Genomic DNA, 16,508 nt, shown 5'->3' with positions numbered 1-16,508 from the left:
ATTTTAGGGCACGGGGGTTTCGGGTTGGTATTTATTTTGGTGAAATCTTAATAAACTTGGTTAACCTTGTCTCGTCTTGTCCTTTAATAAATATGGTTAAACCTCCCTTCGAGGCCGTAACACATACGCACCATGGAAAAATAACTCCTGACGTACAAAGCCATAAATAACATGGCCCCATCCTACCTCAAAGATGCTATAGTACCATATCATCCAAACAGAGCTCTTCGCTCTCAAAATGCTGGCCTTCTGGTGGTTCCAAGAGTCTCTAAAAGCACAGTGGGAGGTAGAGCATTTAGCTTCCAAGCTCCTGTGTTATGGAATCAGCAATGGAAAGGAGCAACTATGCTGGGGGAAGTATGGCAGCTTGAGCATTATCTTCTCCTTCTGACTACTTATTCTATCAAACAATATTTCATATTTAACTCCACTTGCAAACTGTTCATTGCCTTTTCTTTTTCTTTTTCTCACTCCGAGGACCTGCGGACCCAGATGCCCCTCTCCTGGTGAAGCGGTCTCTACCGGTATGGATGGTCTTCATCTGCCTGAAAGAGCTGGCTCTCCTCCTGAAGAACTGGTTCTCCTCCTGAAGAACTGGTTCTCCTCCTGATGAACTGGTTCTCCTCCTGAGTGGCTCCAGCTCCACTGTCTCCCCCGCATCCGTCTGTCCATCTGTAGGAGTCAGATCCCCCTTCACTATGGAACTCCTCCAGGGTTCTACTTTTTCCCAAGGAGGTTTTTTGTAGTTTTTCCTGGCCGAGAAGGAGGGTCTAAGGACAGAGGACTCTGGAACATCGTCTCCCGCCACCACAGACATTGCTTAATTCTTTTTTTACTGTCGCCCTCAGAGGCAACCGTTGTTGTGATTACGGGCGTTACAAAAGTAAATTGAATTGAATTTGAAAATAAACAATTTCAATAAACAATGGACAATTAACTATTGTTCTATAAGGGTGTGTATATATATATATATATATATATATATATATATATATATATATATATATATATATATATATATATCAATAACGTCATAAGGCGCTGGTACAGCTGGCAGCCCGGTGTAAACGCTCTCTCTTCTTTCTCACTTATTGTGCTTTATCTCCTATATTTTGTAAATATAATTAGTATATTTTTTCTATTTTACTGTACGATAGGGACACGCGCTGGAATAGTTTTTTAATTCAACTGTTTTTGACTTTTTTCGGCTGGATTTGAGCGTTTTTCGTTGCGTTCGTTGTGTTGTTGTGACGTGAGCTAGCTCCGAGTGAGCCCACCAGCCCCCCCCCGCGCCCTCCGGCCGCGCTAAAGTACTGCGTGTCGTCGGTACACGTTTATATACACGTTTATATGAAAGAGGAACTTCACGAACGATCGGGACACGCACTGGAATCGCTTTAAATTAACTTGTTTTGACTTTATTCGGCTGGATTGAGTGTTTTCGTCGTGTCGTTGCGATGTGTCTTGGCTCTGAGTCCCCCGGCTCCGGCCCCGCCCCCCGCCCGGCGCCGTACCGCGTTTACACAAAGGAGGAACTCATGAAACTGCGTAGAACAGTCGTCTTACCCGGAGATCGTCACGTTATCCCGGCGGACATCCTAAGGAAAACGCAACGAAGCAGACGGGCTGGACGTAAACTCCGAGAGAAGAGAGGGACAAACAGGAAGTCGGTTCCCGCCGTAGTCATGGGTAACGTGAGGTCCCTTCAAAATAAAATGACGGAAATAGCGAGCCTCATGCGGTCCCAGAGGATTTATAGGGACAGCAGCGTCTTGATTTTCACAGAGACCTGGTTAACAGCAGAAATGCCAGACTCTATTGTAGGTTTGGACAATTTTCATCTGCTGCGGGCGGACAGAACGAGAGAATGCTTGAAGAAAAGAGGTGGAGGTCTGGCGGTGTATGTGAACACGAGCTGGTGCAAACCCGAACACTGCACAGTGAGGGAGCAGCTATGTAACAAGGATATTGAACTATTGGCTATTGGCATGAGGCCATATTATCTGCCCCGGGAGTTCTCACATGTGATTTTGATCGCAGTCTATGTGGCCCCGTCTGCCAATGCTGAAAATGCTTGTGAAGCACTGCTCTCCTGCACTTGTAGGCTGCAAACACAGCATCCACAGGCTCTCATCCTCATCTCTGGTGACTTTAACCACGCTTCTCCCTCTTCTGTTCTACCAACATACACCCAGTATGTTACCTGCCCCACCAGAGAGAATAGAACATTGGACTTGTTTTTTGCCAACACCAAGGAGGCTTATTCCTCTTCCCCCCTCCCTCCCCTGGGCAGCTCGGACCACAACCTTGTACATCTGAGGCCTGTGTATGAACCCATCGTGCGCAGGCAGCCTGTGATGTCCCGTGAGGTGAGGATGTGGTCTGCTGAGAGCGAGGAGGCTCTGAGGGACTGCTTCAGCACCACTGTCTGGACTGAGCTTTATGACCCACATGGGGAGGACATCAACACCATCACAGAGTGCATCACGGACTACATCAACTTCTGTTTTGAGAACATTGTTCCCTCCCGGACGGTGCAGTGTTTTCCAAACAACAAGCCATGGATTAACCGTGAACTGAAAGCTCTGCTGAAGGAGAAGAAGAGAGCCTTCAGGTCAGGGAACAAGGAGGAGCTGAGGACTGTGCAGAAGGAACTGAGGAGGAAGATCAGGCAGGCTGAGGCCGGCTACAAGAGGAGGATGGAGGAGCAGCTGCAGCAAAAGAACATTCAGGGAGTGTGGAGGAGCCTGAAAACCATCTCGGGCTTCAAAATCCCCCCTGCCCAGACAGAGGGGGATCTACAGTGGGTGAATGATTTAAATGCTCACTTCTTGAGGTTTGATCGGTCACCCGCCCCTCCCCCTGCACAGCTGCATGCTCCCTCTTCCACAGCTGGACAATGCCCTGCATCTGTTCCTCTTCGCTTATCTGCCCCGGACCATCAGCTCCCCACTTCGCCTGGACTCACCCATCCCCCCAGCACACGGTCCCCCTGCCAACCACTGACTGTCACAGCAGCACAGGTGAGGAGTGAGCTGAAGAGGATTAAAGTGAGGAAGGCAGCAGGACCTGATGGCATCAGCCCCAGGCTCCTTAAGTCCTGCGCAGATGAACTGTGTGGAGTTATGGAGCATGTCTTCAACATGAGCCTGAAGCTGAGGGTGGTACCACAGGTCTGGAAGACCTCCTGTCTGGTACATGTGCCTAAGACACCGCGCCCCAAAGACCTCAACAGCTTCAGGCCAGTGGCTCTCACGTCCCACCTGATGAAGACACTGGAGCGGCTAGTCCTGGACCACCTCCGCTCCACTGTGAGCTCAGCCATGGACCCGCTGCAGTTTGCATATCGGTCTGGCATCGGAGTGGAGGACGCCGTCATCTCCCTGCTGCACCGCTCTCTCTCTCACCTGGAAAAGCCTGGCAGCTCTGTGAGGGTTCTGTTCTTCGATCTTTCCAGCGCCTTCAACACCATCCAGCCGCTGCTCCTGAGGGACAAGCTGGAGACGGCTGGTGTGGAGTATGACCTGGCAAAGTGGATCCTGGACTACCTCACAGACCGACCCCAGTTTGTGAGAGCCCGGAACTGTGTGTCTGACACTCGGACCTGCATACCTACTCTGCCATCATCGGACTCATCACGGACGACGATGACGCGGAGTACAGAGGACCGGTGTCTGGTGTCAGCGGAACCACCTCCTCATCAACGCGGGGAAGACCAAGGAGATGGTGGTGGATTTCCGCAGACGCCACCCCACTGCCCCCTCACCAGTGAACATCCAGGGACGGGACATTGAGAGAGTGGACTCATACAAGTACCTGGGTGTTCATCTGAACCACAAACTGGACTGGACTCATAACACAGACGCACTGTACAGGAAGAGCCAGAGTCGGCTCTACCTCCTGAGGAGACTCAGGTCTTTTGGAGTGACAGGGCCACTCCTGAAGACCTTCTACGACTCTGTGGTGGCATCAGCCCTCCTGTATGGTGTGGCCTGCTGGAGCAGCAGCATCACAGAGAGGGAGAGGAGGAAGCTGGACAGAGTCATCAAGAAGTCCAGCTCCGTCCTGGGCTGTGCTCTGGACTCGGTGCAGGGGACAGGAGGGTCCTGGCTAGATTCATCTATGCTGGACCATGAGTGTCACCCCCTGCAGGACACTCTCTCCGCTCTGGAGAGCAGCTTCAGTGAGAGACTGATCCACCCTCGCTGTGTGAAGGAAAGGTTTCGCAGGTCTTTCCTTCCTGCTGCTGTCAGACTTTATAACAAACACTGTTAGTACTGAACACTCGCAATACTGACCTAACCATGTGCAATTCTGTCATATGTGCAATTGCTGTTGGAATTCATGTGCAATTCATGTGCAATTACTGTGAAATTCATGTGCAATCTATGTGCTGTCGTGACACATTTTCATGTGCAATTACTGTCGTGATCACATGCAATGGTATTTATGTATTTATTTATTTATTTGTCTATGGGAGTTTTTTATTTATTTATAGGAGATCTTCTACTGAAAGTGTTTTTCAGACTTTCTATAAGTGATCTGTTCTTCTGTATCTACCTCTGGATCTACCTGCGTTGCACCGATGAAATTTCCCCATGTGGGACAATAAAGGAATATCTTATCTTATCTTATCTTATATATATATATATATATATATATATATATATATATATATATATATATATATATATATATATATATATATATACTAACCATCTCTGGGAACTCCTTCAATATTGTCTGAAGACCATTTCAGGTGACGACCTCTTGAAGCTCATCAAGAGTGTGCGAAGCAGTAATCAACGCTAAAGGTGGCTACTTTGAAGAACCTAGAATATAAGACATATTTTCAGATGTTTCACACTTTTTTAAAGTATATAATTCCACAGTTTTGATGCCTTCAGTGTGAATCCACAATTTTCATAGTCATGAAAATAAAGAAAACTCTTTGAATGAGAAGGTGTGTCCAAACATTTGGTCTGTACTATATATATAAATATATATATATATATATATATATATATATATATATATATATATTATATATATGTATATATATATATATATATATATATATATGAGACATTATCATGAATGTACACTCAGTACCGCATCTTGACAGAAATAAAATATAGACATTTTGCTTGTCACATGGTGTCACTTTCTTGTGATCCTCTTGAGAAGGTTCTACTCCCTCGTGGAGTCCAGCTGTGCTTAATTAAAGTGATTGGACTTGATTAGGAAGGGCTCACACCTGTGTATGTAAGTGTCAGAGCAAATGAGAATCATGAGGTCCAAGGAACTGGCCAAGAAGCTCCGAGACAGAATTGTGGCATGGCACAGATTTGACCAAGGTTACAAAAGAATTCTGCAGCACTCAAGGTTCCTAAGAGCACAGTGGAACTCCATATTCCTTAAATGAAAGACGTTAGGGACGACCTGAACTCTTCCTAGACCTGGCCATTCAGCCAAACTGAGCAATGGTGGGAGAAGAGCCTTGGTGAGAGAGGCAAAGCAGAACCCAAAGATCTTTGTGGCTGAGCTCCAGAGATGCAGAAGGGAGATGGGAGAAAGTTCCACAAAGTCAACTATCACTGCAGCCCCTCCACCAGTCAGGGCTTTATGGCAGAGTGGCCTGACGGAAGCTTCTCCTCAGTGCAAGACATGAAAGCCTGAAATAGAGTTTGCCAAAACACACAAAAAGAACTCCCAAACTATGAGAAATAAGATTCTCTGGTCTGATGAGACCAAGATTTAACTTTTTGGCATTAATTCTAAGCAGTGTGTGGAGAAAACCAGACACTGCTCATCACCTGCCAAATACAATCCCAACAGTGAAACATGTTGGTGGCATCAGCTGCAGGGACAGGACGACTGTGCTCCGGATTTGGAGCTTGGGACGAGCTGGACACAGTCTCCGGGGGAGGAGAGTCGCTGCGGAGCACGCTCAGCCCCACGGGGAACCTAGTGGTGGCCGTGTGCCTGGGCTTTATTGGGACTTTTGGGCTTGTGAACAACGTGCTTGTTCTCTTGCTCTTTTGGTTGGAAGAAAGATGAATGCGGCCAAATACAGAGATATCCTGGAAGAAAACCTCTTCCAGAGTGTTCAGGACCTCAGACAGAGACAATGACCCTAAGCACACAGCTAAAATAACACAGGAGTGGCTTCAGAACAACTTCTTGTCATCCTTCTTGACATCTTGAGCCATGACCTAAACCCCATTGAGCATCACTGGAGAGACCTAACAATGGCTGTCCACCAACGTTCACCATCCAAATGATGGAACTGGAGAGGATCTGCAAAAATGGCAGAGGATCCCCAAATACAGGTGTGAAAAACTTTTTTGCATCGTTCCAAGAAGACTCATGGCTGTACTTGCTCAGAATGGTGCTTCTACTCAATACTGAGAAAAGGGTCTGAATACTTATGATCATGTGATTTTTCAGTTTTTTTTTTTTTTTTAATGAATTAGCTTCTATCAAGATGGGGTGCTGAGTGTACATTAATGACAAAAAAAAATGCTTTTGAAATGGCTGCAATGAAACAAGGGGTGACAAATTTAAAGGGCTCTGAATATTTCACTGTGTATCAATTGCAATATTTAATGTATAGAGATATAAGCAGTCAAATGATAAAGGTTACATGTAATACTTTACTGTATATTATCCCAGTAAACCATGCACCATTGTAGCTACATCAGGTTATTGTGTGACTGTTGAGGTGTTTAGGGTTTACAGTGGCAGCAGCTCTGAGTGCTGCCAGAAAAAAGCTCCAGCTGGTGTACAATATATGGACGCATGCATGTGGATGTGTGACACTTAGCATTTCCATGTTCCTCTATATTTCAGCATAGTTGGCTCTCCAGAGCGCCTGTCTTCGACTGCCTGGAAAAGGATGATTACATTTCGCAGATGGAATGAACAAAAAAATTGTGTGAGAAAGAGGGAGAAAACGTATGAAGCAGTGGACAGTGAAAAATAACGGAAATGGTTTGCTTTTTAGAGAGAAGCGTGTGATGACCAAACCAAAATATAAACTTGTATAGCCCTTTGACACTATGCCATGCTGTGCCTTTGCCTGACAGAGCCTTAAGGCTTCATCACAAGCTGTCTAGAAATATCTTGGTATGACTCAGTGACCAATTTCTGAGAAGTAAATGTATAAGAGTAAGTAAAATTACACTTTATGGTTGTAAAAAGATGCTAATCGGTTTAATACATTCACATTTGTGAAGACACAGTGTTACAACTAGAGGCTAATGTATATCATTTCTACACCCATACATTGTCTAAGTTGCATTTAATTAAATTGATTTTAGTTAATGCCAGGCAGACAGAAATGTTTCTGTTAAATGTCAAACTCACACAGCTCAAACATCAAATACACATACACTGGTCACTGTCCAGATGCACTGCCTTAAAAAGCTAAGTTATGTGATTAAAAGGTGAGTTCAAACAAGAGATGGTTACAAAAAGAGCTCATGCTTATTTCCGATGTACTCAACCATGTTTCCTCATTTCCAATCGCAGGAGCAGCACCCTCAGCACCTTGGACAGCTACTTGCAGCAGCACGCGCTCATTGGCCGTGCGTAAAGGCGCACAAAGAAGAGCCCCCTGAAAGTTCCAACAAGATTGAAACGAGCAGCTGTTGGCTTTTACGCAGCGCGGGGCAGAGCCACACGATGAAGATGATGAGGAGGAGGATAACACTCGCTGTTTAATATCCAAACTGAGGACGCTCGCTGAGTACGGTGATTTAAAGCAGGACTGAGAACAGTGGAGAACTAATCAAAACTCGGTCATTCCCTTTGCTCCCGCTTAGTTTCCACAACTCAACAAAGTCATTAGTGTCCGCACGTGTTGGAGAGCTTAATGCTTCTTCTCACATACTCATTTGACACATGGCAGGCACACATTATTAAGCACCTTTCCAGGAAGCAAGTGAGTCAGGACTGCTATGATCCTGTCCAACCTGAGCGACTGTGCGCGGCTCAACAGCGCGCTGTGCTCCGGATTTGGAGCTTGGGACGAGCTGGACGCAGTCTCCGGGGGAGGAGAGTCGCTGCGGAGCACGCTCAGCCCCACGGGGAACCTGGTGGTGGCCGTGTGCCTGGGCTTCATTGGAACTTTTGGGCTTGTGAACAACGTGCTGGTTCTCTTGCTCTTCTGCCGCTACAAGATGCTGCGATCGCCCATCAACCTGCTGCTCGTCAACATCTCCGTCAGCGACCTGCTCGTGTGCACGCTCGGGACGCCATTCAGCTTCGCCGCCAGCACGCAGGGACGCTGGCTGATCGGGAAAGGAGGATGTATGTGGTACGGCTTCGCCAACTCGCTCTTTGGTAAGTAGTCTAATAATCCACTGTAGTTGGTTTGGATGAGAGCGCATTAGGTGTGGGTTCCAGTCGGCGTTTCAGTGTTTGGGCAGTAAATGTAATGATTGTGTAGCAATTTGGCCGTGATCAGTGGCAGAAACGTTGAGCAGATATTATTAAACCGTTGCTCTATAGGTTGTATACAAGCCATATTAGCCCATCCTCGGTTTATAACACAGCCCGGCCCTGTATTACCTGAAAGAGTGGATGTTCGCTGAGGGCAGACGCGTAGGACGTGTTCAGGTAAAGCCTTGTAAAACCCCGTAGTGGCCGTGGCTCCTGAAGAGAGTGCTGCAAACTGCAGCCTACTAAAAACAAAAAAAGTTGTCAATATTTCATGCGTTTGAATTACGATTGTAGTTTCCCACCATATAATACCACATAAAAAGTCTGAATAGTTTTATTGAAACAAGGGGAAAGTGTTCAATTGTGGCTAATTGTGCTAAAGTCACTGCACCTTCTTACGTAGCCCAGGCTTTTCCTTCACAGTAAAAAGTAAGAAGGCTTATGACTTGTGGATCTGGAAGTCTACTTTAAATGTTCATTTATACTGGGATAAAAGTCACACGCTTTAGGCATTAGTTAAGACACAGTGAGGCAGACATCCAGCCTCTGCTCTTGCAGGAGCGCACTCTAGAGTGAGAGTTTACGTTGCTGTTCGCTGGTGCTTATAAATCAGTGCATGGATTATAACCTGCATAATGGTTTCCAGGAAACCACTGATTTGGAACACATTTCGAGGCTCGGGCTGCTTGTTAGTGAACCGTGGAGTGACCACGCCTGCGGCAAGCACAGCGCCATCTCCGCTCATTGTGGAATCATTGCGGCTCATTTGGCGGGATGTGCGTGCGTGGTGGGACAGGGCTCTGCCCGGTGACACACGGACTCGCTTAGTGAGCATGCACCTGCAGATACATCAGCGTTAGGAGCAGAATAGAAAATCACCCGTGGGACGTGTGTAATGAGAGAGGGCTCCACGGGGCTGATAAACATGCAAATGGGCCAAAACACTGGCACAGAGGAGGAGCCCGATGGTCCGAGAGGATGCACTCTGTGTCAGAGACACACTGAGGGCTGGGGTTTGGGCTCAGAGCCAAAAACAACAAAGTTAGGTCTATAGCCTTGGTGCCTTCCTTTAACGAGCAAAGCAATAGATTGCAGTTCATGGAAAACCTTGTAAATTTCAGTTCTTCAGTTATACATTTTAAGTAACGTGTCAATACATTATAATACAATTATACAGTGTGTATTAGCCAAAGTGCTATGCGTTAATGTTTGAGACTTTTTCTTCAGAACAAACTGTGTTATGCATCTTATTGGCTTGGAGATTCTCCCATTTTATTTAGCACACACATTCCACACTCTTAGACTTATTTGAGAACTGACATCTCATCACTGAACTGTCAGTGTCTTAAGTTTCAACAGACTGGTGAAATATCACAAATATTTACAGAACCCTATACAAGATCTCATGACAGGGATCCATCAGCAGGACTCATCTTCCTGTTGTTGCCTCCCTCTGCCCTCTGCACCTCAGAGTCCTGCACTCACATTTTCTGCTTGAGACAGTGGGGGCAGTACACTTCTTCTCACGTCAGGAGTGTAGGTTAAAGTGCATGAAAGAAAAGAAAAATATAAGCGCTGTCAATCACACAATCTGCCCTTTGCAAGCCACTTTCCTTTATTAGTTCCTTTCACTTTTCAAGCATTTAAAAAAAAAGACATAGACATTACAAATTCTGGGGGGTATTTAGTATAAAGTTATAACATAGATTATGATTTTACACTGTTCATTGTAAATGACAATGTTAATATAAAACGGCTTAATAATTCAAACAGGTCCATTGACTTCCTGTTCATGAATTAATGAAAAGGTGGAGTTTGAATATATTGAATTTAAGTATGGCCTTGGATACAGTTAAATTACTCATGACATTGTTGATACCATCCCTGAACTTCTACTAAAGTACAAGGACATGGCTAATCCTAAGCACTGGAACATCAGAATGGAAACTACAAAAACACATTCAGAAGCAGCAGGCGTTTCCTCCCAGCCATTTGTCACCAGGCAAATCTCTCTGTGAATTCCTTTATGCACTTCTACATCTTTCATGGATAGTGCTCAACTTAATCAAACCACATTTCTACTCAGTTAGAGTCTGTCAAAACTTTTAAAATACCGAAACACGGTTGAGCATTCATTTTCACATTTTAAAACTGAGATAATTTCCAAAACAGAGTGAACAGTGCAAGCCTCTTATAACTTGCAGTATCCCAGTGTACTCTCTGATAATATCCGCTGTCTCGTTAACCCAAATGTTACGCTGCGATTAAGGCACCGTCTGAAGATGTAAAACACTGTTGTCCACAAGGAGCCAATTTATAAACCTCTTTCTGCCAGGCCTTGCTCCTCTGTGCCGGAACAGGCTGCATATGTGTGAGGGATTGCAGAGATAGCTTATGGACATCGTTACAGCATTCATTGGTTATGGATGAGTAATGAATGGGCTCATAAAAAACAGGGCACAGACAGAGGGAGGGAGGGTCAGGGAGCGGAAGGGAGAAAGTCATTGTTTGGGTGAATAATGAAGGCATGCCTGCGAGAAATGCCACCATCTCCGTCTTCAAGAAAGCGCTGCTCAACTTTTCACTGCGTTTAAGCCGGAGAGTCAAGATTTAATGACAACAAGAGTGAAATACAGCCCTGACTGACTTTTTTTAATGGCTTTCAGATATGCGTATAGGTATAGGTTTACGTTTCTTAATGTCAAATGTGGACAAATGTTTAGCTTTGCAATCAACTAAATGTGATCAATTTAGATCAGGAGAGAGCAGTGTCTTTTAGATTAATACGTTTTGAATTTTATAAAGTCGATTTAAACTCAAATTTGTAGGTAAACTGAGCAGATTGTGGACTATGGCTAAAATACTGTGCTTCTTTTTTAATTATCCGCTTTTATCTATCTGCTGACCCATTCTGCCACACAAACGCAATAAAACACTGAAAGACATTATTAAGAACCAATTAAGGCCCTTGTTCCCATAGAACCAGTTGTTTGCTCATGGAAATTTGAAACAGGTCTTTAATTGTCAGTCAATGTTTATTTAGATGTGTCAACCGAACAAGGTGCAGCCAAGACCAGTGTGCACAGAGCAATCTTTATGGTTTTTTGAATTAATACCACTTTATTAATACATAATAAACCTTAACAATATCCCTTTCTTTTGCTATGCACATGCTGGTCTTTGCAACACCTGGTTCGGTTGAAGTTAATTTGTCATGAGCAGAAGAAGCAACGGGGGGAAAAGAGGGAAAACAATAGTACAATCTGGCAGAAATGTCAGCCAGATAATGAGCCTGTCTCATAAATAAAAAAGCACAACACGCTGACAGTGTGTGTCAGATGCATGTTTAGTTTGATAATTCACATCACATATTAGTCTTGCTTGAACACATAAAGCAGATTTGGGCCTGGTTAGCACTGGGATGGGAGACTGCTGGATATATCAGATGCTAATGGAGCAGCAGTGGCTCTAGTGCACACTGTTGTCTTATTACTAGGCAAGACACTTCACCACCTTGTCTATGTGTGAATGTGGTGTGTGACTGTGGTGTGTGACTGATTGGTGGTGGTGGGATGGGGCCTCACTTCCATCAGTCTACCCCAGGGCAGCTGCGGCTATGATTAACTTTAGTACAAAGTGACTGAACAAATACAGTTTCAAAATTATAAAGCAACTAAAAAGCATCTGGAGAAGCACTGAGTTTGTGGAGCACACGGGGAAAGTGATTGTGCTTGTCATCTGCATGTGGATAGAGCAAAGAAGAGAAATATAGATGTATCAATTGTTGAAAGTGATACAGCAGAAGAGGCCAAGACAGTATTTGCTGCTGTGGTGGACCAGTGGATGGGGCGAGTGGCCTCAGAGGGAAGTGAAGGCATTGTGGTGTTGCTGTGGGTTACGATGCCGGGTCTGCTCTTGATGTGGAAATGCTGGAAAGTATTGCTGACATTCATGGTTTTAACACAAAGCTAAATGCACTTAAAGATAATGAAATCATAAAGTGGAATTTCAGGCTGTACTTTTCCAAGTTTTATTAACATAAGGGGGTGAGTAAATGCAGGAGAGTTGAGTGAAAACATACACATACAGTATATCCACAATTATGTGTGCACTTTACTGTCCTCCAATACCATATTACATTTGTAGAACTGAGGTTTAGTTTAGAGCCAATTTAATCTCATCTCATGTTTTTTCACCCACACAGCAGTTTCCTGGATGTGTAACATGTGTAACACACAAATCACTGAACAAAGATGGACATTTTCCCCCAGACATTTTCAGATCAGAAGTGGTTTTCGATTATTAAATTCTGTTGCTTCCTTTGATCCTGTCTCAGGACTGGTACATTGAGACTGGCTTGTGTTTGATTTGAGACCAGTGCCGTGCTGTGACTTTTATGGATGAACAAGCAAACTTGGGATGTTCAACTATTTAGTGGATAAAACAAAAGTGCTAAGTTGGGATTTGAACCCCAGCCTCCTGTGTGAAAGGCAAATTAGCACTCAATGTTGTTAAATGTCGGCCTGTATTTCTGACTAATGTCTAATCATTAGAAACGTGAACAAAGCCTTTGCTAAAAAAAAAACATGTCTCTAAAAGATAGTTTTTAAGTCAGTTTGTTGAACTCTTCTGAACATCCAAGATTCCCTGGGCGCATGCGCAGACTCTAAAAGCTCATGAGAGCGGAGCATTAACGGGCCTCACAGAGTGAGCAGCTCCAGCAAAATAAGAATCATGCTTTATGCGCAACATTGCCCAGTGGTCTGTACCGTGAGTTCAGCCAAGCTTCAGCAGCAGAAGTGAGGGTGGAACAGGCTTATTTGGATTTAATTATTTTAGAACAATTCATATGTAGTTGTGACACACAGTAATTTTAGATTTTACTGGCCAATCACTGACTTGATAACCCTTACTGCATGCCACTATCTGAGATATATCCTTGTATATGGATTTGTTATGGCATTGTTACGTGTGTGGGATGATGAATGAGCGTGCAATCTAAAAGGTTTACATTTTTACCTCATAACGGCTTTGTGTTGGTCCTAAAAGAGGGCTGTAAACTTTGCCATTTCAAGTGACCGTAATTTGGATCGTCTTTCAGAGAAAGATGACGGAGATGGAGACAGTGAGAAAACATAAGCAATCACAGAGATGCTTATCAATGTCTCACCTGGGCCCACATGAGTATTTATATAACAATGAAGTGATTGTTCAAATCAAGTCACAATGACGGACCTGTGGAAGGGGTAAAATTGATGGGTCACAGATATGATTTTGATACGTTTTAGGCCCGAAAGAAAAATTACTATCTATTATTTTCAATCAATAAACATATCATTTTATCAAATTACACAATCTCTTCTTTGCTTGGATGGGTTAGGCTTTTATTAAGCTGTGCGTATTGAGACACACATGAGGAGTATTGTATTGTGCTGGTTGCATTGAAGGATTTATTATACTGAGGAAGGACAGTCTACTCTCGTGGTTCTCAAACTTTGTCCTTGTTACTTTATTAAGAATACATTTGATCCACATTTTTGTCCTGCTTTGTGTTAGTCTTTGTTCAGAACTAGATCTGGATTAGCCCTTGGAATTGTCTTGTTATAGACCTGCTGGTATTAAGGCCATAAATGTTTTTCTAACTGTAGGAACACAGGTCGTTCTTGGTGTTTGAGAACCATTGGTCTAATCCATTTATAGTAGTATAGTATAGTACAGGATTTAACATTAAGGGTTATGTATGCTTTCCAAAGTCCTGTACAAATGTCAAAAAACAATGATAGAACTAAAATATGTACACAAAAAGAAAACAGACAACAATAAATACAATGTCACACAGGTATGATTTTAGTTGAGACATAAAACTATCAATATCAGAAGCAGATCAAACACTCAGAAGTCTTCAGCCTTGAGCGTGATGGCTAGAGCGGTGATGGTTACTAGTGACAATAACACAATTTAAAAATTCCTACGGGACGCCTACAGTTTAGCCAAGATTACATTTATTTCACTTTAAACTTGAGTAAAACAACCATCGTAATCCAAACCCACTCCTCCTTCATAGTGTTTTATTTCACATTATTGTATTATGACAAGCCAAGTGTGGTAGACTGTGGACCACCTGTTGTGAAGAAACAGCCAATGAGAAATGCCTCACACAGAATGACAGAGAGAACATAAAAGAACAAAACAGAAGTCCTAGCAGCTTTTGTTGTTGGGGATTGGTTGTTACAAGTGATTTTATTGATCAAATAAAAGCCAGAATGCCAGAAGTCTGTCCGCCAAAACATTGCAACTAAAGTGTAATATCTGAAGGCATCATAGGAATAGTGTACACTGGGTAAAGAAAGTGAATATCCACCTTAGTCAAATTGGCTTGACTTGGAGCGTAACAGCCCCAGTGAAGTGTGCTGTTTTTCTTTAACGGTTGGTCGAGATATCAGGCTTATATTTGCGCCTTTTAGTGTATCGGCTATCGGCCCTATGTTGGAAGTGTTTGATGATTTAGCTGATTTGCATTAGCAGAAGTGAGAAGTAAATTTAGAATAGTCTATTTAATATGATCACACCAAACCTTATATAAATGGCCTAATTCTCTCTGATGGATCATGGCCTCTTCAGAAACAGTACTAAGCCAGTGCAGTCTAACAGCATTATCACAGAGAGGCACAAACTCTGTGTGAACAGATGCATTTCTCCACCTCCATGTCCTGTCGAGTCGTTTATTTTTTACACAGAAACTTTAAATACTCCTGGGCTAGACATTGGCAGAACGCCAAAAGCTAGACTCAGAATAAGCCTCTAATTCAATTTTTCAAAATTTCTCCTTGTATTCTCTTTAAAGTTGATTGGGTTACGGCAATCAAACTGTAGTCAAGAGATATTTACAAGGATTTCAATAACAGTTAAGTAAAGGGAGAAACTTTCTTGGCTCATATCGAATGTGCTCAGCCAGTGAAGTAACAAGCAGGTTCATAGCTTTTTTGTGAAGGAATGGATTTGAGGGCCATTATTTTGCAGCACAACATGAACAAATATGTTACAGTTATGGGTCTGGTGGAGGGCAGGCCACTTGCATTAAACCTTCTATCTCCATGGAGATGCAGGTGGCCCACCAGCAGAAATCCCACGCAGTGCTGCTTTAATTGCTAAACCTTACATTACTTTTCTTGTTCTTTATTATGTATTTCAAAATTGGCAAACAACTCACTAGTAATGTAATAGTTCTTGATGTTTGTTTTTTCTGGGTATTCACAATTTGTGCTAGACTTGAACCTCACAGGTACATTTGAGTACATTCCTGATGCAGTATTAAAATATCATCTGAATTTTGTTATTGAGATATTATGTGTCAGTGTGTAGGTTGTTTGATTGTGTGGGTCTGGATTGTGTTTGTTTTCTGCATGTAAAGTGTATTAAGATAGCACTACGATAACTGCTTTAACATAGTTGCTTGTCTACTCTGTCTCAGGCATCGTGTCCCTCATCTCGCTGGCCGTCCTCTCCTATGAGCGCTACAGCACCATGATGACCCCCACAGAGGCCGACTCGTCCAACTACAGGAAGATCTCGCTGGGCATCGCACTCACATGGTTTTACTCTCTGGGGTGGACCGTGCCCCCGCTCTTGGGCTGGAGCAAGTACGGACCAGAGGGGCCCGGGACCACCTGCTCTGTGGACTGGACAGCCAAGACGGCCAACAGCATGTCTTACATCATCTGCCTCTTCATCTTTTGCCTTATCGTGCCGTTTCTGGTCATTGTGTTCTGCTACGGGAAGCTGTTGTTTGCCATCAGGCAGGTAAGGCCACCTCCAAAAGTCTCTGCAGTTTAATAAGGCAAATATGGCAAATATTCACAGTAATTCAAAGCTCAATGCAGCTGAGGGGACAAAAACGTAATAAGCATTTTTTAACACGTTAAGTGACAACAAACTTACTCAGCAAGCTTCAGAAAGCACCCTGGTGCTCCTCTTTATGATGACACTGTATTAAATGTCACTGTTTAAATAAGGATGTGATTTATTAAAAGCAAAGCATGTCTCAAAGTATTTTCCATCTACCG

At 43.7% G+C, this 16,508-nt stretch overlaps 1 protein-coding gene across 1 annotated transcript in view; it reads left to right on the top strand.

The window, feature by feature from the left end:
* Positions 1-7,711: 7,711 nt before the first annotated feature.
* The window catches only part of LOC140356272 (pinopsin-like), a 39,984-nt gene continuing 31,187 nt past the window's right edge, over positions 7,712-16,508 (top strand). The window contains exons 1-2 of the mRNA XM_072441107.1: positions 7,712-8,346; positions 15,917-16,245. Coding sequence (XP_072297208.1) covers positions 7,962-8,346; positions 15,917-16,245 — 714 coding nt within the window. The 5' untranslated portion in view covers positions 7,712-7,961. The remainder of the gene's footprint in view (positions 8,347-15,916; positions 16,246-16,508) is intronic.

Source organism: Eucyclogobius newberryi, unplaced genomic scaffold (genome assembly GCF_026437365.1).
Source record: "Eucyclogobius newberryi isolate DKJ021-1_F unplaced genomic scaffold, fEucNew1.0.hap1 SCAF_12, whole genome shotgun sequence".
Taxonomy (NCBI): domain Eukaryota; kingdom Metazoa; phylum Chordata; class Actinopteri; order Gobiiformes; family Gobiidae; genus Eucyclogobius; species Eucyclogobius newberryi.
The sequence above is the reverse complement of the archived record's forward strand: the minus strand, read 5'-3'. Positions and strand labels throughout refer to the sequence as shown.